General features: G+C 37.9%; 1 protein-coding gene across 1 annotated transcript in view; it reads left to right on the forward strand.

The window, feature by feature from the left end:
* PTPRD (protein tyrosine phosphatase receptor type D) overlaps positions 1 to 24,049 on the forward strand; it is a 428,560-nt gene that overhangs the window by 328,904 nt on the left and 75,607 nt on the right. The window contains exon 22 of the mRNA XM_062208263.1: positions 23,103 to 23,226. Within this exon, the coding sequence (XP_062064247.1) occupies positions 23,103 to 23,226 (124 nt within the window). The remainder of the gene's footprint in view (positions 1 to 23,102; positions 23,227 to 24,049) is intronic.

The following is a 24,049-nucleotide window of genomic DNA, read 5'->3' on the forward strand; positions in this document are numbered from 1 at the left end:
TCTGCATTTTCAAAGAGCACAAGCATGTGCCTTTGCTCAGATACACTCTGAAGACTTCAATTTGAGCAGTGTTACTAGTTTCAAATGATGCATTACAGAGCATGACCTCCCGGACTTCCTTTCACTGTTTCCTAAGATGGCAAATAGACTAGTGTATTTGCGATTCAATCAGCAGTCATCATTACAGACATCATTAGCAGCAAAGTGTATACCCAAATCCTATTTAGATTAGGTTTATCATAAGTAGCAACAACACTAGAATTTGCTTAAGGGAAACAGAAGAGCATTTGATTTATTACAGAGCGAAAGGCTAGTAGTACATATAAGCTTCAAGAAGTGTCACTTGGAACTGGAAGACAATAGCAATTTCCTGACCTCTTCCCTATGACCCTGGCCTTTGTACCTCTCTAGGCTGACTTCATTCTTCCCCCTGTGCAACCTGGCTGCTTCTGTTTCTCCCACCCACACACAGAAAGCACAGTCTTTGATGGTATTTTCATTTACACAAAGGATCCCTAAAGAAAGATATGAAGTTTTTCCTGCCAGTCAATTTCAGAATACTAGAGAGCAAACTCTACATTCTAATTGAGTTAGCTGTTGTAAGGCTAGAGATTAAGACACAGCCGCTACCTTTCTACTCATGCAAATCTGGATTCTTTGGATGGGTGAGAGGGTGTTTCTGTGGAAGAGGGCTTCTGAGCTAGGAGGATAACCCAATAATTAGCTCCCATGCTACGACAGGAAAGTGCCTTGCTAAGTGCTGATAGGCATTTAGAAGTTTTAGAAAAAAACCTATGCCTCTGGGTTGTCCAATCAGTGAAGACAAATACAAGGAGTTTTCAAAAAGTTCTTGGAAGATTCATGTAACAGAAAACATACGCATGAATTTTAAAAAGTTGTGCACCAAAATAAATTTATCGTTTAATTTCTTTTTCCAAGAACTTTTTGAAATATCATTTCATATACAAAGAAAAATAAGAAGAATGCAAAGGAACTACTGCTATTGGAATACTGTTGGTATTTAGTAAAGGTCAGAATGAGATGGAGAATTGGAAAGGGTATCAAGGAAGAGGTGGTACTAGATGAAACTAGGAAGAAGAGGAGTAAAGAATATTTTGTCAAGGGAAGGACCCAAGGACATTAAAAAGGAGGCTCTGGTACCTTGCTATACAAAGCGTAGACTAGAAACAATTCAACATTGGCAACACCTGAAAACTTGTTATAAATGCACAGTTTCACGCTGTGCCTCAAAATGACTGAATCAGAATCTACATTTTACCAAGATAAACTTGGGGTGTCTTTATGTAGTATGGTATATGTGGAGGGGTAGTGCTATTTGTTACGATGGAACAAACTGCATGTGGTGAAGAGTTGGGTGAAATGAAGTTAGGCAGATACGAAGGACTAAGAACTGTAACGTGCTTCCAGGGCTAGGCTCACAAGTGTCACTGGCAAGATAATTTAATCATAAAAAGAGCATGGGATTTAGACCTAGACAGATTTGAATTTTGACTTGAACAGTTATGTCCGTCACCTTGCACAATTATATAAACCCACAATTCTCTAAGATGTTTAACTGTAAGGACTAGGTAATATGTATGCATATGTGTATAAATTCCAACACACACAGTGTGTATATGTGTGTATATGTGTGTGTGTATATATGTATATGTCTGTGTGTGTTTACATATGCATGTATGTGCATATATATCTGATGAGGGGCTCAAGAAATGGTAGACAAATGGCTGGACTCTTCACATAGGGAACCAGTGAAAGGTTTTTCTAAAGAGGTGAGGTGACTATATCTATGTTCATTTATATTAAAAGTGTTAAGTATTTATAATAAGTTAGCACTTAGAATTTATTAAGCACCTACCATGCCTACCCCCAAGTAAATTACCCTCTAATGGAAGAGACTTGTCAATGAAAAAAATTAAAATAAATTTTAATCAAACAAAAAGTGTTTTCCAGGTATGCTAATCATACTTACAAGTTGGATTCTTGGAAATTTATCTATCATTGATGTGTATAGAGAAAAAACAATAGAGCCCGGGGACAAATACTAGATTATAAAGTAGTTCCCAGGAATGCGTATCTTCAAATCACGTAAACGTACAAATAGCAGTGTCAAAAGCATTGATGCTCTGACTTATGCACGTTGGTATAAATGTCCCTTGTAATAATGTGAGAAGTCAATGACATGGAAAAAACCTTTAATATAGGTAAGTCCCATCTTTTCTAGAAATAGATTCATTAAATTGTGGACTAGATAAATTTGCTCCATCCCCACAGATCAACACCCATAACACATAGGCACCCCAGGGGTCACCTCAGGAAAAGCTGCAAGAGAAGATGTAAAATTAGCTCCTGGTTTGCTGCTCAAGATGCATTAACCCTTAGGAACAATGTCCTAAGTTTCATATTCAACCACAGTGACAAACTAGATTTTATATATTTCATTGTCTAGGTTGAGATAAACCCTACCTCTTAAACAAGTTTTAATAAAATTTCTTCCAAGTTTCCACCAGCTAAATTAGCAAATTACCTTTTGGACCTCTCTCCATCCTGCTATGGAAGTTACACAGGCCTAGCAGTTCTGGAAGATCTACTTTTAGATTTGTCAGTGTAAGCTCTCTTGGTAGTGTTATCTTAAAACTGTATGTTAAAACTTTTAGCAATCTTTTTCTTGCAATTGGAGGGGGACAAGAAACTGCAGTTCACAGAAGTTCTATCTGAAGAATAGCTTTGACCTATTTTTTTTCCCTTCACAAAACCCAATTTGACCTTGTTTGCCTCCATCTGTGGAAGTAAATGATGCTAACTCAATCATCATATGTCTTCCACCATGTAGTATGCAGATGTGCTAGGAATTCCTTCCAGTGCTCATAGCAATGCTGGTACATCTCCTTCCTGTCTGTGCTGATGAGAATGAGCCTCTTCTAGAAAACATTCCTGATAGCCAAGCCCTCTGGTTTTTGTAACAGCAGGTGTATTGCACCTTGGTTCAAGTTCAGGTCTTCACAGCCCTGTAGTGAAACAGGTAAAGGAAAAAGCAGTGTTATTTCCTTGATGAATAATGAAATCCATCAAGAGTTCTGACATTGAAATAAAGAACTGTAGAGACAGTAAAAAACTTTTGTTTTGTTTTGTTTTGTTTTTTGACAGGCAGAGTTAGACTGTGAGAAAGAGAGAGACAGAGAGAAAGGTCTTCCTTTTCCATTGGTTCACCCCCCAAGTGGCCACTATGGCCAGCGCTCTGTGGCCAGTGCGCTGCGCCAATCCGAAGCCAGGCACCAGGTGCTTCCTCCTGGTCTCCCATTCGGGTACAGGGCCTAAGCACTTAGGCCAACCTCCACTGCCTTCCTGGACCACAGCAGAGAGCTGGACTGGAAGAGGAGCAACCGGGACAGAATCCGGCAGCCGAACCGGGACTAGGACCCAGGGTGCCGGCACCACAGGCAGAGGATTAGCCTAGTGAGCCCCGGCACCAGCCGAAAACATTGTTTTCTCATATTTTTAAATGTTAGAGCTGGATGGACATCGGGATATTGTTATTTAAATCTTTGATCTTATAGGTAAGGAGCACAAGATTGAGAAAGGAATGACTTGCCCAAGGTGACCACGCACCTCCTGGGTGGATATTTATGTCATCTTTACATCATCATTACACATTATGTCATCATTACACATTAACTTATCTGGAGACTTTTTAGTGTTTGTTTCTTACTATTCCATGATTATGGAGTCCAGAAACCTAAGTCCTCAACTAGATCAAAATATTTATACTGAAATTTCTGTGTAAATGTCATATTTGCCAATTTGTATTTCATGATTACCCCTGGGAAAACTCTGAGGTTTTCCTATGATATGCTAAGGATACATTTCTTTTCTACACAGACAGTTTGTCCATTCCCAATGGTAAATACTGCATTTCTCCTTAGAAGGGACAAAAATTGTCTGTCAAAAAAGCAATGACTGCAAAAGAAGATATTTCTATTTTCTATAGAAAAAGGCTCTTGGACTATCTGACCTTGTATGCCAGAATATAATTCAGGCTCAAAGCCATCATTAGTAAATGTTTTGTAAACCTTCAAACATTCATAATGCAAAGCCACTTGCCATGTCTGCTTTCAATTAGTGTATAATTTATGTGTAAATTCATGAAAGCAGACATGCATTAGGGCCTTATGCAGACACCAGCAAGAAACTGAACACACACATACACACACGACTGTTCATTGGTATTTTTTGTGTTTTGCTGGTTTTGTAGTCATTACATTTTTTCCTGAAAGTGACTCTCCCATTTTCCTGAAGCAAAAAAGCAGTGGACAACAGAAATGTGTTTTCATCTTTTATGCAAAGTTGAAGAAGGGTAAAATAGACTAGGGAAATCATTTTAAGTGCTTTTTTTAATTTTGAACAAATTATGGTTCTTTAAGTGATAGAATGATAAAAAATGAATGGCTTCATGAAATAAAAAGCAGTAACCACTGCTTTTATACAAGACCTGGATAAACCAAACGGAGGGAGATGAATGGCTAAATGTGCCATTCCAAGTCAGAGTCCCCTCATACTCCAGGACTGGAACTGGGATTGGGGGAGCCTGTGATTACTCATTTCCTTAAGAATGCAGATGTTTTCCTGCTCCTTGGGTTGGGTCCAGACTCCCGTGCCTACCACTCGGAGCCTTCTGCAGGTTAAGCCAACAATGGGAATAGTGGAGCAGACTGGCTGAGGACCTAGTGCCCTGGAGTCAGGCTGCTTGACTTTGCCTTCTGGCTCAAGCTATGTGACTATAAGCAAGTAACTGAACCCCTCTGTATTTCAACTTCATCATCTCTGCAAGGAAGTAGCATAAAGTCATTAAAATAAGTCTATGGGAAATGCTCATTAGTGTCCCTGATCCAAGTGCTCAGTCGTCTTAGTAGCTATTCCTTATTTTGTCAAATCTAAGATACCATGGATCTTAAGTTGCCCTGTCGTTATATGTATCAATAAGAAGGAAAAGACATTGCCAATATAATTGTGAGATGCTATCAATTTTAAGCTGCATATCGATTTCAGAGATGTTAGAATGTGGGAAAAATGTGTGTCTCAGAATCAATGAAACCCTGCCCTCCTCTTCTCCCTGTCACTGGTCAAACACTGTTAAAGAAAAAAAAGATGTGTGGAGGGGAGGAAAGTAGCTCATTTAAACCCACATGGCTAGCACTTGCTGTGTTGTTTTCCCAACCATTCTTAGTTGTATGGCGCATTCAAGCTTCTCCTGGTCAGGAGCTACTGCCCCTCTGTGAGCTGTTGGCCACATGGCAACAAGCTCATCACTGGGCACGCAGCAGATGATTAACCCAAGTGTGTGTCTGGATCAATATCTAACTAAATTTGCAGTTCACAGAAACTCTTTGTTGTGGTCAAAATTGCTAGTACCAACAACAGGAGCAAACAGAACAAAGAGTGTCTTTCTGTAAAAAGAGCTGCTTTACCTGGCCTCCATCCCCACCTGATCTGTCAGCAGTGAAGCCTTATGTCCAGGCCCTTTTCTCTCAGAAAAAATAGACTGTTATTATCTTTCAGCAGTACAGAAGTGAATACATTTTTACACAGACCCCTCAGCTTTAACTCAAAAGTACCTACTGATTAAACTCCCAGTGCAGCTTTTATATGAGAGACCAGCCTGCCAGTTGGCCGTGAAAGGAGATGCTCTTTGTTCCGTAGTTAGGGACCAAGCTCAGAAAATCAGATAAAAAGGTGCAGAGAGGCCCTGCCCAGCTGGCTGCCATTACACATCTTGTAAACAAAGGTACCAGGACACAGACACAGCAGCTTGCATTGGAAGAAAGATTGCATCCCAAATCAGGATGATGTCTTGTGTTTATAGTCTTTTTTGCTTTCTGAACCTCTGGCATGGTTAGATTTCACAGTCTAACTAGTTTCTCAAGTTTCAAAGCTTATTTCTGTTTGGGATTTTTAAATATATATTTGTTCTTTCACTCACTTAGAAAAACTCAGAAGATTTTTTTTCCTGATGTTAAACTCCATGTCTTTCATGCTTGAGCCTTGTATTTATTTATTTATTTTCTTGTGGGAGTCCTGCTCATCTTGGGGGAATCTCACAGACCTCTAGTTTTTGTTTCTCAATCCATACTCTCATGTAAGTTCACCATAACTGTTTGCTCCTAGACCATCCCTGGATGCTGTCCAGAATGTCTTTCCACCTGCTCCCATGTGGAGCCCAAAGCTCTCAGGAAACAATTAAACCTAAAAATGTGTCTATAGTTACAAAGCAGACTTTTAACTCCAGAAGAGACTGTTGCAGGGCCTGAAAAAGAAACCACTGTGGGGGCTACATTTCAGAATGAAGCTGGGATTTTAGGGACAGAGTAATAATGCACATTAATGGACAAAATGGCAGATGCTGGAGAAAGCTTTAAAGTCACTGAAGCTGAGAGTCATGTTTGGACTCTGCCACTTAGTAGCTGTGCTGCCTGACCTGGGACCACTTACCTCACCTCTCATAGCCTTGGTTCTCTTTTATTTAGTATGAGAATATTGATGTCTACTCGTGAGGTGGTTATGAAGATGGATATACACTAGGCACCTGGCCCCTTGCCCTCTGCACCCAGTAGACAGAAGGCCCTTGTTACTGTGAACTTCAGTACCTGTTAGTCACTTAATAACATGGATTTTTTTCCGAAAGTCATTTATTCTTCTAGAACATTCACGTACTCTTTCAGAAAGAAGCTGTATGAAAGCAATTAGGAGGTGAAGGGTGACAAGACTGGAGGGTGATTATGGTGCAGAGGTTTTTTTTTTTTTCATATTTTATATGCATGTGATTTCTGGAAATTAAATCCATATTATAAAATAAGAACAAAACTCTAGGGAAATAATCACTTTCACTGATGAGTAGAAACTATCCTCATGTCTTCAACTATGAATTTTAATGCCCCTAAACGCATAGTTTAACTCTCTTTATCTCACTTTGTTTGCTTATACAGGAAGCAATGTGAATGTCTTAATCTGTCTGAGATCAACAACAATAAAAAAATGATCATGAAATAAGCTGTGATCTAGATGAGCCCAAGGTATCCTAAGAACAATCAGAAAAATGAACTCATAATTCTAAGTGCTTGGAAAGTTAGGACAGTATTAAAGAATCTTCCCAAGGAAACTCTGGCTTAGAGACTCCCTGGAGGTGCTATAAATACACGGCCCAGGGCTGGCACTGTGGCTCACTTGGTTAATCCTCTGTCTGCGGCGCCAGTGTCCCATATGGGCACCAGTTCTAGTCCCAGCTGCTCCTCTTCCAGTCCAGCTCTCTGCTGTGGCCCGGGAGGGCAGTGGAGGATGGCCCAAGTGCTTGGGCCCTGCACCTGCATGGGAGACCAGGAAGAAGAACCTGGCTCCTGGCTTCGGATTAGCGCAGCGCACCGGCCACAGCAGCCATTTGGGGAGTGAACCAGCGGAAGGAAGACCTTTCTCTCTGTCTTTCTCTCTCACTAACTCTGCCTGTCAAATAAAAATAAAAAATAAAAAAAACAAGGCCCAAGCTAAGGGAGTATGCTTGCAAAGGCTTGGAGATGAGAAGAAGCATGGCTTGCTCAGGGGACCCGGACCTGTTCTGAGATTGTCACCACAGTCTCAGGGTCATACAGGTGGTGGGAGTGGTGAGGACACCCTTCAGGAGTCATGACAGCATGTTAAGGAATCTGCACTAGGTGACTGCACATGTATTCTCAAGTTAGGAAACCACTTTCTGCTTGTAACCTAAAACTGCAAGTACCTGAAGGTCTAAGCGTGTGTGTGTGTGTGTACATGCGTGTGGCGTGTGTACTGCTTTTAAGAACTGCTCTAGGGAGAATTTCACCAGTGCTGCAACGAAAGGTTGGAGCAAGACTGCAGAAAGCATGTTGCTATCCCTGGTCATAGGGATGTCTTCACTTATTTATATATTTATTTTTACATTATAAATGGTAGTAGCCATATTATTTGGCATGGTTTTTCTACTGTAGCTAAACAGATGATCATTCTTTTTCAAAAATAATTATTGGGTACACTGTTATATTTGCAGAGTACACAGTGGGTAAAATAAAGAATATAAGCATTAAGACATTACATGAGTTTGCAGATTTGGCTGTGTCTTGCAAAACATTAGTCTTTTAATCGTCACAGATGCAGCAATTGGCATATTTGGCTTAACTGGAAAGTTCATGCATGCAGCATAATCAGAACTTCATTATTTCTCACTTGCTGAGTAAGTTTCCCTAATAGCAGGCATTCATCAGTGTTCAAACTCCAGCCACAGATTCATGGAGACCCTTAATTTTAATTCGTTCTTTTTCTCTCTCTCTCTCTCTCTCTCTGCTTTCTCTCCTCTCCTCCCTCCTTCCCTCTGTCCCTCTTTTCTTCATATAACCTTTTCTTTGTTTCCCTGCCAGTTTTAAGAATATATTTTTATTTACTCTTCTTTTGTATGCTAACATCTTGAAAATAATCCTAGTCTTTTTTTTTTTTTAAGATTTTTTACTTACGTGGATGTCCGAGTCACAAAGAAAGAAAAAGATTGAGAGATCTTCCACCTGCCGATTCACTCCCCAGATGGCTACAACTGCCAGGGCTGAGCCAGACCAAAGCCAGGAACCTATAGCTCCATCCAGTCTCCCACATAGGTGGCAGGGGCCTAAACATTTGGGCCATCTGCTGCTGCTTTTTGTAGACCATTAGTAGGGAGTAGGATTGGAAGTGGAGCATTTGGGACACAAACTGGTGACCAAATGGGATGCAATGTCACAAGTGGTGGCATTATCCACTATCCCATAATGCCAGCCCCAATACTTAGCCTTTCTTTAAAGTTTCACCATCTTGATAGTGCCTTGCAAGTATAAAAATGACAAGAAACATTGGTATAAGCACTTACTTTGTGACAGGCAGTCTTTGAAAACATGACTTATTATCTCATTTAGTCCTTCAAGGTGGGTGCTATTTTGTCTTCATCTTAGAGAAGATGGTCCTGAACCACAAGAAAGTCAAGTCACTTGCTCAGTGTCACACATCCAGTAAATGTCACAACCAGGCTGTGAGCCTCTACTTGGTTTGCTGCCCAGGTGATGTTCTGACTGTTATAAAATAGATGCATCTGGTGATTGATTTCCTTTGACCAAAATTTTCATTATGGACAAATATGGGTGAGAACCTTTACACCCAGCTTCCCTTGTCATGTGGCTATTTTTTCTGTATTAAAAATTAACAAATTTGAATATGATGAAGGGTTATAATTTATATCTGAAAACAAATTTGTAGTATTCCAGCCTAACTTTGTCAAACAAAAATATATCTGATGAAATTATGATGTCACCAACTTGATTCTATAACTACCTGTGTCATTGTAACTGCCTTTACTTCTGATCTTGGCTTTATTTTCATTAGGAGACATATATGTTTGAAGGCACTGGAAGATATAAAGACTCAGAGCCTTAACTCTAATACAGCAGAGTGGGGACTGATTTGTTTCTTGGCTCACCATTTTAAACCTTAGCTGAGTCTGCCTGCTCTTTAAAAAGGTAAACAGAACAGGCAACGTGTCCTCCTCCCTATATATCACGAGTCAGATTCCAACTTCAACATTCCCCATGTTGAAAGGGAAACTTGTTCAATGCAATAAATTAAGCTTCACAGATCCATTAAAATGATAAAAAGTAGGACAATTATTTGGCATGCTGGTTAAGATACCTGCCTTCCACCTTAGGTACAGTACAGTACCTGAGTTCAGTTCCCAGCTATGGCTCCCAACTCCAGCTTCCTGCTAATGCACAACCTGAAAAGTAGCAGGTGATGGATCAAGTGAAAATAAGCTGGATAGATAATAAAAGCTCAATCATCAGAGAGGTGATTAGTCTGAAAGACCTTTCTAAATTCCTCTCACACCCTAACGTTCTATTTCTTTGACCATAATAAAACATGATTTAAAGTGTTACAAAGATTAGATGCTGATGGTGGATTTCTTTCTTTGTTTTTTCACCATGTAGATGCTCCTCCCCATCCCTGCAGGCGTAGGCTTAATATCCTTTCTTGGTGTATAATTTGGGCATGCACACATGGCTGCAATGATTGAAAAAGTGCAATTAGTATAGTTAATGAACAGTGAAATGCTGCCTACCTTTGTATTAATAGCAGTTAGAGTGCTACATTAGGGAAGGTATGAGAGTTTGGTCCCCATTTCCCCCCTAGTAGTTAATTGACCTCTTTGTCATCAGTTAAAAATGAAGAGAATAACACTTTTCAGCCTAAATTTTGGCGCTAGTGAGTATTGCTGTGCAACTGGGCATTGATTTCCATTTTGGTTCCTTTTCTGTTCCTTCTGTATTGATCTTTGTTGTCATGGCTCAAAGATTCTCTTATTATCTGCAAAAAAGAAATCTTTCTTAAAATTCCAAAGATTTTAACCAAGTTTTACAAAGTTTCCAGTGTGGAGTTATAGTTGAGAATTCCTGGATTCTTGGAGTCCAGTCCACCTCTGTGATTTTGCTGCAAAGAAGACATTTTCAGGACGATTAAATGATATGGCTAGTCATTCAATAAATTCCACAGCTTACATTACATGGTAGATAACATTTCCTAAGTAGACTCCCTGGATAAAAGTAAAGTGAATATGGTGAAATGGTTCCTGGAAACTAAGCTATCATCATGCATCCTAAAGTCATGATAACATGAAGTGTTAAAAATGTTTTGTTTTCTGTGTGAGAACCCAGGTTGTAAACAACACTAGAAATTTGAGTAACTTTGTAGTATCACAATAAAATTTAATCTATACATACTATTATAATTCACTCTCTGGAAGTGAAAAAAATCAGTGGGTAGACTATTTTTGAACATTAAATAGAATCAAGGAGATCACTAGGTTTCCCTTCTCTACCTTTCACTAATATTCATATTTACTTTGTTTGTATTCCTTTTAACACCTGGTGGAGGAAACTAAAGGCACTAATCAATTGTTTGAAAATTGCAGTGTCAGACTCTGGGGCAAACTGCAGGTTGAGGCTTGAATACAGGCCAAGAATAAGGTGATACAGACACCCGTCACTATGAATGTGATAGATTTGATCAGCTCATTGTTGTACAGAACCCAAGAGAGCAGAAAATCTTCATTGCTTTATTTGTGTGCCTTCCACTGGAATACCAGCTTCCGCAGGGTATGGGATATCCATTGTTTCTTGAGATATCCCTGTCACTAGCATAGTAAGTGTTTCTGAAACTAGTGTGTACATGAGTTAAAACAAGAACCTGGGTGGAGTGTTTCATCTCATTCTCAAGTATAGTCACATGATAGCAAGATGGATACCATGCTATCATTTATTAAGTCATGAATGAAAATACCTGATCTGGTTGTAACTGTAACTTTGTATTGCAGTGCAACCTGTGGAGATGAGGAAGCTTAGACCCAGTGGGTAATGGTTCTTTCTCAGTATGGAAAACCCATTTTGGTTTTCCCAGGTGTCCCTCCGTTGAGCAACATATTGTCAGTGCAGGAGACCACGCTCCCTGAGAGTGATTCTCTACACTATAGGGAAGCCATTAGTCTGTCTGAAATAAAGCAGCAGCAGCATGCTGATTACAGAGCTCACTTTTCCCGCCCTCTGTTGGATTGCTCATATCTCAGGCCAGCTCTGGTGGGGGGGGAGGGGCAAATCCATCTTCCCCCAAAGCTAAAAATCTGCCAGCAAGTTTCACAAACATTAGCAGCTTCAGTGTTTATTTCTCTGCAGTTTTATTGTAAAAATATTTTCATAAGAAGAACATCTTTGTTTCCTTAAGACTTCATCTGCTCTTGTACTCATTTGCTTTTGAAAAAGGATATAATCTTTTTGTTTTTGATCTATAATCATTCCCACAGCAACCAATTGTGATGCCACAGACCAAGGATTGTAATTTTCCTTAGAGAATAAACAAATGAACTCTGTGAAACAAAACTGCTCATTTTCCCCAAATATTTCTGAGAACAATGAAGACCAAATCTAAAAATATTAGCTACCGCTAAAATCATTTTTAAGAACATCAGTACCCACTTCTTTAGTGGTTTGGGTCCTTTTGCATTCAGTTCATCTCATACAACAATCGTTTGTTGAGTTCTTACCGTGAGACAGGTCCTTTGCTAGACTCTGGAGGGACAAAGATGACTGTTATATAATCTTTGCCCTTGAATTTGGAATCTAAAAGTTCCTTTAGTTTCCTATCCAAATTTTATTGCACAGAAGAAAAAATAGATTTTGTCAGGAGTCCAGTATCATGCAGCTGTAAGTGTACCCCCTAAATAGGACTTTGGTTTTTGTCTATTATATATGTACCATGTAAGAAGTGATGGGATTTTTCATTTTATTTTCTGATATTAATAAATATGAGGATTTAGAAATACAGTAGATCAGTGCAATGAGAGTGCCAGCAACTATTTAAAATCTTTTCTTCAAAATCTGCATTTGTTAATTTCTTGAGCTGAAAAAAAATTTTCAAAATCTTGGATTTTTGGACCTCTTTTAAGTAAAAGTCATTATTTCTCTTTCTCATATTCTGTCACTGTATGTAAGATATGACCAAGGAATGGCATTTGTTTTGATCTTTATTATGTTTCCCTGGCAGAACTTCTTAATATTTTTCCAAGCTATGAGATCAGTTAACAAATGTAGTATTTTGTGTTATAATTTTAACAAGATTCCACATACTAGATGACATATATTTCTCCAGAAACATGGGTTGCTGAAATACCATAGAGGGCTTCTTCTATACTTCCTTATTATAATTCATCAGTTAAGGTAGCCTAACTATAATTTAATATTTATATTGATAACAGAAGCTCTGTTAAGAGCATATCCCTTTTCCATATTGCTGTTTATAAGATTGTCTAGCTTTTTTTTATTCTGTTTGCTGTCTTGTTATATTCAGTGCATAACCTCAAATTGAAGTAAATATTATGTGAAATTTATTTATTTGAGAGTTCCCATTCATGGGTTTACTCCCCTAATACCTGCAACAGCCAGGATGCTGAAGCTGGGAGCTGGGAATTCAATCCATGTCTCCTGTGTGGTGGCAAGATCCTAACCGCTTGCGCCATCACCACTGCCTCCCAGAGTCTACATTAGCAGGAAGCTGGGATCAGGAGCTGGAGTCAGGGATCCAGCCCAGGCCCTCTACTGTTGGACTCAGACCTCCTATCCAGCAACTGAACTGCTAAACAGAATGCCCACACATAATAGGTATTTAAAGGAACTGAAATGATAATATTTGTCCATTGCTTCTTTGCAGTAGTTTGATTCTGTCATACTTTTGATTTGGAAAAGGAGAGTCATTTTTGCACTATTATCTGTAAATAGATGTACATAAATCTTCTAGGAAGGGTCTGTCTATTCAAAGTTTCATACCATTGGATCTAAGAATGGAGAATTTTTTATTCTTCTGACATAGTCTACATAGTCTAGCACCTGGACAATGGACTAATGCACTTTAGCTTAGCCAGTGGGTTATTTTAAGTTGTCTCAATTATAATGGAAAATGCTGTAAAATTCAATGAATTTATAGCTATCATGATTAATAGGGAAGATAATCTCAAGAATGCATCAGTATGTTACCTACATATTGGTAATCTTGGTAAACAATTTAAGTCTTAAGATATGAAATGTAGAATTGAAAAAAAAAAGTTCCCCAATTTAAAAAGACTTTCATGGAACTGAGAAAAAAATCTAAAATTGTTGAAGTTACATAAATATATTTTATATAAACCTACACATTGCTAGCCATTTTGTAGACTAAAAAATGTGTAGTATACTCTGTTCCCATTCAGGAAAGATTTCAAGATATAATGGATAGTGAAATTGGTCAGGAAAGTTATAGTAATAAATTCAAACAACTTTAGAAAAAGAAACACTGCAAAAAATTAATATGGCTCATTTCTAAGTGAATGATCCACACTGTAATATATGATGGTGGGCACATATGGAAGTGTGAGGGAGACAGCTGTAGACATGCATGTGTTGAGAGAATGGGATTTGAGTAGAAGCTGGAACAAAAGATACTATTTCTTGGTAAAGAAAGTGTTCCCCACGCAAGAATTACACCAATATGAAGTCAGAATTGAAATGAACAGAAAACCACAGAGTGAAAAGCTAGAATTTAAAATTATTTACTAGGGCTGATTATAATCAATACAACATTTATATTGAGGTGGTTTGCACCCTAAAGAACACAACATGGTAATCCCTGACTTTAAAGAACTTGATGTTGGTACAGGAAACAAGACAATGTTTAATAAGTATGACACAGATATAGAAACAGTGCTATAGGCATTCCGCCATGTATCACTTAAAAGCGTTTAGTAAGCTATTTCAGAGAGAATGCTAATGTAGTCTTGAAGAATCAGTGTACATATACCTAATCATCTGAATCACAATTACTAGTCCTACTTTTGTCTTTGCACACTTGACAGCTGTGAGCTTTTTGTGAGCTTTTTGCTGTTTTTTGTTAATGTTTACTGCATTCCCTTAGTGTAAATATGCCTTTCACTGGCAACCTACATTTGAGCATGTAGCTCTCTCTATCACAAATTAACACAATAATATTTGAGACAAAGTTGGCATGATTTTTTGTCATGATTTTTTGTGTTCATATTCAGAAAACTATGATTATGTGATAATCCAGTCCTGTTCTTTGTTAATGGCAGATATATTGAAGACAGTCTTTCAGAAGGATTCTATTAGAAATCCTATTAAAGTGCCATCCGTTAAGCCATTAGCATAGTCATTAAAACTATTTGTGCAGACTTGTTATTCCTGAGTTACTGTTCTCTCACCATGCTCAGTACTTTCTGTCAATGGGACTCTACCCTTTACCCATGTGGCTAATCAGTGTCAAGGAGTGAATGTGCACCAGCTTGCTGTCTCTTTCTGTAGAATTTCTGGTGAGTGTGTGAGAAGCAGCAGGGTGCCCTGTTGATCAATAGAAGTAGGGGAGAGATTAAGATCAAGATCATATGTCTTTTTGTTCTTATGTAATTAGGAACAAAAATATAGGATGAGTATAAATTATACTTAAGACTACACTCCTGCTGGCGCCGTAGGCTAATTCTCTGCCTGTGGTGCCACCACACCAGGTTCTAGTCCCTGTTGGGGTGCCAGGTTCTGTCCCGGTTGCCCCTCTTCCAGGCCAGCTCTCTGCTGTGGCCCAGGACTGCAGTGGAGGATGGCCCAAGTCCTTGGGCCCTGCACCCCAGACCAGGAGAAGCACCTGGCTCCTGTCTTGGGATCAGCGCGATGCGCTGGCCACAGTGCGCCAGCCGTGGCGGCCATTGGAGGGTGAACCAATGGCAAAGGAAGACCTTTCTCTCTGTCTCTCTCTCTCACTGTCCACTCTGCCTGTCAAAAAAAAAAAAAAGACTGCACTCCTTTAACTTCCATGAGAATTGTATTAAAGTCTGATCACATAAAAAAATTATTGCTTGTCTTCCATATTCAAAAAAATTTGGAAATGAACATTACTGTGATATGAATGTATCTTTAACCAAAAAAAAATCTGGTGTTTAATCTGTTTTTCTTACTGTCCATGGTTTTGAAATAAGGAATTAAGTTTTATGATAGTAAATGTATAATTTATGTATATACTAGAGTGGAGAATAAGAGCTCAGACTTCAAAGTCAGAAATTGTAAGATTTTTCACCCCAGGTCTTCTGGTTCTGGACTACAAGTGTGACTCATGGAGAAGTATCTTAACTCTGTAAGCCTCAATTTCTTTACCTGGAATAGTCTCTAATTTTATAATATGAGCCAATATATATTTTAAATAAAACAGTAATCTTTGAAAGTAATCTCTTAGTTTGGAAATAAATTTAACTCTAAAATTCTAGATGTTGTTAATTTGCTCTACCTTAAATTTGCTTATCCCAGGAAAGAGAGAAGAGCACATGGCACTTCAGACTGAAAATACTTTGTAAGATTTCTGAGGGCCGTGGCATAAGTAGCAGTGATAAACCTGTGTGTCTTTAATTAGAAGCCTATATTTAATAGAATATAATGTTACCTCACCTGTAAGGAGTCGTAGTATTAACAGCATGGGGTTTTGGTATATGTACTGTGGCCGGAAGGCACACCTAGAATCGCAGGTGTTGCAGAACTAGATAGTTGGCCTGTTTGGGGTGAGATGAGATAGCAGAATTTTAAACTGATTGTTTTGGATTTTCTGTATTCTGTCACAGACTATAGAAAATGTTACCTTTTCTCATTTTATTTTGGATATAGAATTTTTATTTTTCTGAACCAGAAAATAAGATTTAAAAGGCATTGACTGAATATTAAAACATTTTATCATATTTCAATTTGGAAATTTATTTATTTGTCTTCTACACCCTCCCCCCCCAACTCCTTCCTCAAATCTGAAACTAATGATGGGAGAAATAACCAGGGTTTAACAGAAAAACTTAGAAAGTCAAGCAAGGCAGTACTGAAAGCCTACAGTACATCTCTGCAAGGTAAAAATATTTCATGTTGTCCTGAGTTAAAAAAGAAATATTTTTATCCTTTTGAATCCATGGTAAATTAGGTAATTTTAATGTATTTATAGGAGTAAATGATATCCTTTGTGGAATAAATTAACACATCTTTAAGTACTATGATGTAATTTAGAAAAAACTTCATCAAAGTTTGTCTGAAATACAAGCATATTTCCAATTAAGGATCATCAAAAAGCTTGTGGAAATTTGTATTATGGAAAAACTGTTCATCAGAGTCAATGTTACAGTGACAGACCCAGTAAGATTTGATATTTGATAAAAAGAGATTGGGGAAAATTGAGGACCTAAACCTGTAACTGGGATCACATTAGAATTAAAAGGGAACACAGTGTAAACAGTCCTGCCAACACTAACCAAGGACAAAGAGAAAGCCAACACCCTGGGCCATGGCTTCTAGACTCTGCCAGTCACCAGGCTTTCCACTCTTTCCTCACATTCTAGCTTGGAAAGCATCATTGGATTCTTCTCTTTGAAGAAAGTTCTCATTATGCCAATTGCAGGCCTTTGTTAAAGATGCAGAGGATAGCCATTTCCAACTGTGCAAACATGGTTTTTTTCATATGGATATATGTTAATTTTCTATTTTCAAACATAGGGTAGAAAGAGAGAATGAGTGAGAATTAAATCCAGGCTTCATTGCAGAGATACACAGTCAATGGCAAATTGCTCTTCTCAACGTCACAAAGGACTTGAGAGTATCTCAGGGCAAACCACACCAAGAACCAAATGAGCCATCTGATGGGGAACTATGTGGAAAGATACTATTTCTCTGGAAGCTAAGGTCACTGAAAGTTTAATTCCATGTAAAAAAGAAAAGAAAAGAAAAGAAAACTAGTGGTTGGTCTGACCTAGAGTTTGCCTAGTGAAGTGGTTGGTCTATTCCTTCTATATAATTAAATTTTTGTTACTTGTTTAAAACACATACACATAAGCAGAATGAATCTCTTTCTTTGTGGTTTCTCCTTGATGAGTTTCTAAAGGAATATTTTGAGGTTTCCCTCTTGGTGGAGCGGAGGAGTAGGAGGAACAGAGATCAGCTACCATTATGTGGAATTTTGCATACATGAATTGTGTTTCTCTTCAGGGTAAAAAGGTCAAATTTTGCAGAATCGTTGAAAGACTTTAAGATGATGACTTCCGCTTCATTGAAAAAGGTCACTCTCTTATGGGAATGTAATTTTACTCAGGGCTGTAATCTGATGTAAAAATGTATTATATTTTTGAGTACCCTCTTGTTCTATGTTTTGAATTATCACTGTAAAATAGTAGCATTGTATAGGTGTTTTGTTTCCAGCCTTCCTTGTATTGTGTTTCAAGAACACTGTGGGCTGGTGTGGTGCTGCTCACTTGGCTAATCCTCCGCCAGCGGTGCCAGCACCCCGGGTTCTAGTCCCGGTTGGGGCACCAGATTCTGTCCCGGTTGCTCCTCTTCCAGTCCAGCTCTCTGTTGTGGCCTGGGAAGGCAGCGGAGGAAGGTCCAGGTGCTTGGGCCCTGCACCTGCATGGGAGACCAGGAGGAAGCACCTGGCTCCTGGCTTCAGATCGGCTCAGTGCAGCGGCCGTAGCGGCCATTTGGGGAGTGAACCAACAGAAGGAAGACCTTTCTGTCTCTCTCTCTCTAACTCTGCCTGTCAAAAAAAAAAAAAAACACTGTGAAGGGGAAGTGTGAAGCAATCCTGGGGTCTTCTGCAGCTGGGCTAGGAAGGAAGCCTAGCACAGTGGCTGGGCCATCAGATTCAGTGGCCATAATGCCCAAGGCCCTACTTGTGCCTCTCCAGCTGCTGGCAGTGTGACTCTGAGAAAGTTATTTAACTGCTCTGACTGAGTTTCCTCATCTACAGAGTTATAATGGAAACTATGTCTATGGTCTTTAGGAAGATAAAATGAGTTAATATATATAAGACAAAACAAACAGTAAATATTATCTATTATAACTACTGAATGTAATTCTACTTTAATTCTGGTTTTCTACCAAGAATACAGTGCAAAGTTATAAATCCATCTGTTATATATAGCTTATTTTTCCACTTGCCTATTTTAAGACAGAGTTGCAGTTAGTTCATCATGAAGGAATGATAAATAAGGAGAAAGATATGTCTACCTTGATTTGAACATTATATAATGTATCTCAAATCATTATGTGGGTCCTCATAAATATGTAAATTTTTTGCATTAGTTAAAAATAATAATAAAACCAAATTAACAAAAAGAATTAGAACTTATAGTCTGTCAAGTTAAAGGTTAAGTAAATGCAAAGCACTTGATGTAATTTGCAAGTCTCTATTTACTTAAAACTTTCCTTTTCTTCTTTAAATCACTCACAAAAGATCTCCCATCCATTTGGTCACCTTGATCTCAGGCAAAGCCATTGAATTGAAGACCTCTTGTTTGCTTTAGAATGAGTCAGTCAAGATCTGTGTTGGTAAGGGGTAGCCAGGTACTAAGTGTGCAGACATAGAAGCACCATACATTGTAGTTGGGTATCTTGGTGAAGTTTAAGCTGCCAAAGAGGGCCCATCAAGGAACTGTCTTTTCAGGATTTGCCTTTGAAGGGGCTGGGTGACTGGCTGGGGAATCAGAGATAAATGTAATGAAGCACTCTTGATGAGTTCAATGTACAGTGGATATAGTAAACTATATAGGTTTCATGTGGCTTATTTTTTTTTAAAGAGATAGATACACACACACACACACACACGAACATACATATTTATAGAGAGAGAGAGGCAGAGAGAGAAAGTGAGATCTTCCATATGCTCGTCTACTCCCAGATGGCTGCAATGGCCAGGGCTAGGCCAGGCCACAGCCAAGAGCCAGGAGCTTCATCCAGTTCTGCAGGGACCCAAGCACTTGGGCCATCTTCTGCTGCTTTCTCCAAGCCATTAGCAGGGAGCTGGGTTGGAAGTGGAGCAGCACTTTTGGTCAGGGTAACTGACCAAAAAATGAGTTTAAAGTGGAATTCAAGTTCTCTATCACCCAGGTCCTCATTACCTTGCATTGACGTAGCCATTACGTTCTTCCTTATGAGAACAGCAGTAGTAGAAGCTAGAAAGCAGAGGCAAAGCAACTGTCATCACCAACACTAAAAAGTGGCATTTGAGAAGTAGGGTCATATTTATCCAGACATCTTGGCCTCCTGCAAATATACAATGATAAAAAGGTCATAGAAAAACAGAATTAAAAGATAAATTCATTGAGGTCCCCAAAAAAGTGAAACCCACATTTTCCATGAACTTTTAGAATACCCTTCATTTGCCTGTATTAAAAAAAATTGTATCAAAGTAACTTATATTTTAATTCTATTTCACCATACTTTTTGAAGTCCCATCCTATATATAAATGTAATTTGATTCTCCTTAACCAGTTTTATTTTTATAAAAATATGCTTGTAAAAGATCTCAGTTTACTTCACCTGCTTCTTTTAGTTGTTCTTCTTTACTGAGTTTACTGTTCTCAGCATTCTGACAAGCTCCAAAAATAATGACCTATGCTGTGTATTGTTAAATGTTCAGTCAGACAGATAGATACAGATGGATGAGTGCTGTGTTGCACAAAGACAAGTCAGCATTATTTAATCAATGTTTGTTTGATCCTTGCAAAACGAGTATAAATGTAAGCTGCATCCCATCTGTTTTATCATCCATGTGAAGCCAACCTCATTTTTAAAACTTGATTTCTTATGTAATTGCCCCAAAATAACACAGGATGATAACTTGGAAAGAAATATCACTCAGACTGTAAAAGATAGGATAGCCGTGCTTAGGTGTATTTCCCACGATGGGCTGCTTGATTTTGCAGTGGTATTCTGGATGGTTAAGTTGCTTCACTGTGGTGTTTACTACCTGGTCATTATCGGTTGAGCTTTGGAATCACCAGACCTGGCTTTGAGGGAACCATAGGAATCTAGATGTGTGTGTTTAAACAAATTATTTACTCACCAAGTAGCACAGTGCCTGTCACAGAGATGCTCAGTACGATTTACTGAATTACTCTTTACTTCCATGTCTTCAGCTGCCACAAGGGAAAGCAACAATATCTATCATAACAATTGTGAAAATTGTATGATATTGCATACAAAGCCTAATAACCTGGCAGCTGTTAATATAATTATTTTGTTACTTACAAGTTATCTTCTCTGTGACCATATTCTGGGTCTAAGCAATTAAATATGTGACATACAGCTAGCGTTTCCACACTACTTTTTAAACTTTTCAATATAGATATCAAGCGAATTTATGCATAGGGCTGAGAATAATTAGCAAGACAAGGAATGGACATGAGTTAAAATTGTCTTTGAGTTGATAGATATAATTATGTCACAGTAATCAAAGTGTATCCTTTTATATATCTGTGGGTGATCTTTGCCAAGGCTATCAAAGGGAGTATTATCTTCCAACCAAAGCAATGCATATCAGTGAGATGAGTAGCTGCTTGGGGTATTTGGAAGAATGAGGTATAGAAGGCTTTTGTATTTGTAATTTTCATCATTGTAAAGTGGAATATCAGTAATAGTTTGTAATTTCAGGATCATATACTTAATTACTATGCCATATGAGAACAGATGTTAAATATTAAAATTTTGGTATTCTATACATTGAGGTTTCCATAGTTTAGCAACCATGTTATGAGCTTATAGTGGAGTTGCTCCTTGTTTTCTTCTTATGAACTTGCTTCAAAACATTTATTCATAAATTCTGTTCATTTATTTGAAAAATGTTTGTTGAACTACTTTCTGAGGAAAGTGTACTGCAAATGCAAAAGATGACTGATGCTGTATAGCTTTAACTATGGGCTTTTAAACTCCGGATCACTCAGACCAATGCAAGTGCTTAAACAGGGACCTAACTTGAACCTATTAGAAAGACGGCTTTAGCAGTAGTATGAAGAATGATTGGAGTAAGAGATTAGAGGAACAGTTTTAAGCAGATAACAGTTACTGAAGATCTGGACTTAAGAAGTGTCAGTTGGATTATAGATTTAGGATGCATATGAGATTTTTAAGACAGGTCTTGGTCACTGCATGGAGTTGTTGTGTATAGACAAGGTTCAGGATTGACCTAAGGGCTTCCAACCAGACATCAGCAGAAGAGACTATAAATTTCCCTGGAGAAACCAGCTAAAATGTTCCTTAATTACATTATTCTTTAGATTCTGAGGCAAGGATAATTATTTTACTAATGTTATCTAAAGATTAACACAGACTGAGAAAGTAAGACGGTTTTATATTCCTTAGTAAAGGAGACTGCAGTGTGAGAATTTTAGTGTGCTTAGAGGTCATTCTTGCTATCAATGACTCTTGATACTTGACTTTTACTATTGTGCAGGACTCTGCCTTTTAACAAAAAGTATAAGCCTTTTAATATTGTGATGACTGTTGGGTATGTTTTACTTCCAAATTCTACATGTACATGTAAATGTATGAAAAAGACTGAGAATAAAAAAAAAATTGCTAAAACTCCATTAACATAATAATGACCTTACTTTTCTAAAGAAATTGTCACCTGGATGACACTTAATTTTATCATTATTTCTGAAAACTCAATTTTGAGCATTTATAATCATGTTTGTGTGATTACTAAAGTCCTGTCTCCATATACCATGAAATTATACATCTTAAAAAGGTGTCTGTATCCTGTGCTGAAAGGTGTTTTGATTTTTGTAGGAGTGCTGGAAACTTAAAAATCCCCTGGAGTTTTTCTAATCAAGCCTGAATTTGATCCTGAAATAATAATTCTACTTAACTAGGAAAAATATTTATACATATTTGTATAATATTTATTTTAGATTGTTGAATGATCTAAAGTATCAAAGAAAGGCATTCAAAATCAGAGCAAAATAAAATAAGATAAAAAGAAGCAAGCTTTATTAATGTAACAAATAGTGATAAATGGTAAATATATAATGATAAATAGAAAACAGACTACACTAGATTATGCAGTAATATTCTGTCTCAGATGATTGTTTGATTCAGCATGAACTCCTTTCATTACTGTTACTGTTAACTATTTGAATTGTACAAATTCCCTTCTGATACTGGTCATGGTGTGTGATGGAGAAGCAGACCAATTCTTAAATTGCCATTAAAATTGAGCGTGTAGTTCAAGTGCAAACAGGAAAGTCTGCCCTACAAAGCCAGTGAAAGGCCAATCAACTTAACGATCAAGCTTGATCTATACAGGAAAGAATAGAGAAGTGATCAGTAAAAGAATGTTCATGGAACTGGAAGGAATATGGAACCAAGAGAATTTGTAAAGTACAGCAGCACAGTTAAATGGGGAAATATAAAATATCTGCCTTTTCAGTATTAACAGAACATCTATATTGATTTTTGCTTTCAATTGATACAATGTTGGTGACTATCATTGTTTCTTACTATGATTAATCATTTCATGTTATACTGGTTATAATAGCGTTCTGCTTCACAGCTAAGATCATCTTGATGAAGTATGGCTTCAGAATTTCTTTTTTAAATCATGTTTGTTGTTTGTGATAAATGCCTATAATGTGATGTTATTCAGTATTGATTTTGTGTGTGTGTGCTGTTTTTCTATTAAAGTCAATTGACCCTGGCCAGCAGTTCACATGGGAACATTCAAACTTGGAAGTAAACAAACCAAAGAATAGATATGCAAATGTAATCGCATATGATCATTCCCGTGTTCTCCTATCAGCAATAGAAGGTAAGGAAATGCAGACACTATTCATACCATTATTTTAAAAAATTTAAGTTTATGGATAAAAATAATGTTAGCTAGGTTGTTAGCCTTCTACTAAAATAGTGACTTGAGATTCAGGAATTCTTTTTCTTTCTCACACAAATATTTCCTTCAGAGCATGCATTATCCTTGACACTCCCATTACCCTTTTGCCTCCACCTAAATGAAGCAATTGATGATGTAATTGATATTTTATTTGAGAAGAACATTGGTCTTTCCCATTTAAATAATGGTTGTTGATGTTTATGAACGAACAGGTGATTGTCATAAGAGGATTGTCAACTAACTGGTTGCTTTAAAAGTATGAGGAGATTGTATGCTAATAAATAAATTGGGATTTCCCCTGGGGACAATCTTAAGGTCTGGAGTTGGTGGTATGGTAATTAATATAAATTAAACACAAAGCAAATGTCTGATACATCTAATTTGTGGACCGCTTGGTAATCCATCTTCAGAAGTATATTCAAGAATGGCTGCTGAGGATTTCTCCTCAAACATCCCCAGCTTCCCATAAGAATCCATGGAGAGGGTAGTTTCTGTTCACTTCTTTCCATTAATAAATCCCTTCTTTATACTATATTAAAGAATTAGGAGTTTGTGTTCAACAGTCGATATTTTGTGTTTCATTTAGCTACAGTAGCACCTTAAATTGAAAAGTCCACTTGAATCCTTCCCTGTTTCCTAACAGCCAACCTGAGCCACCACCTGTCACATGCAACAGGTCTTCAGTGGTGTACAGCAGACCTCTGTGGCCTCTTCAGATTTGAAAGTTTAGTATTTATCCTCC

Source organism: Lepus europaeus, chromosome 12 (genome assembly GCF_033115175.1).
Source record: "Lepus europaeus isolate LE1 chromosome 12, mLepTim1.pri, whole genome shotgun sequence".
Taxonomy (NCBI): Eukaryota; Metazoa; Chordata; class Mammalia; order Lagomorpha; family Leporidae; genus Lepus; species Lepus europaeus.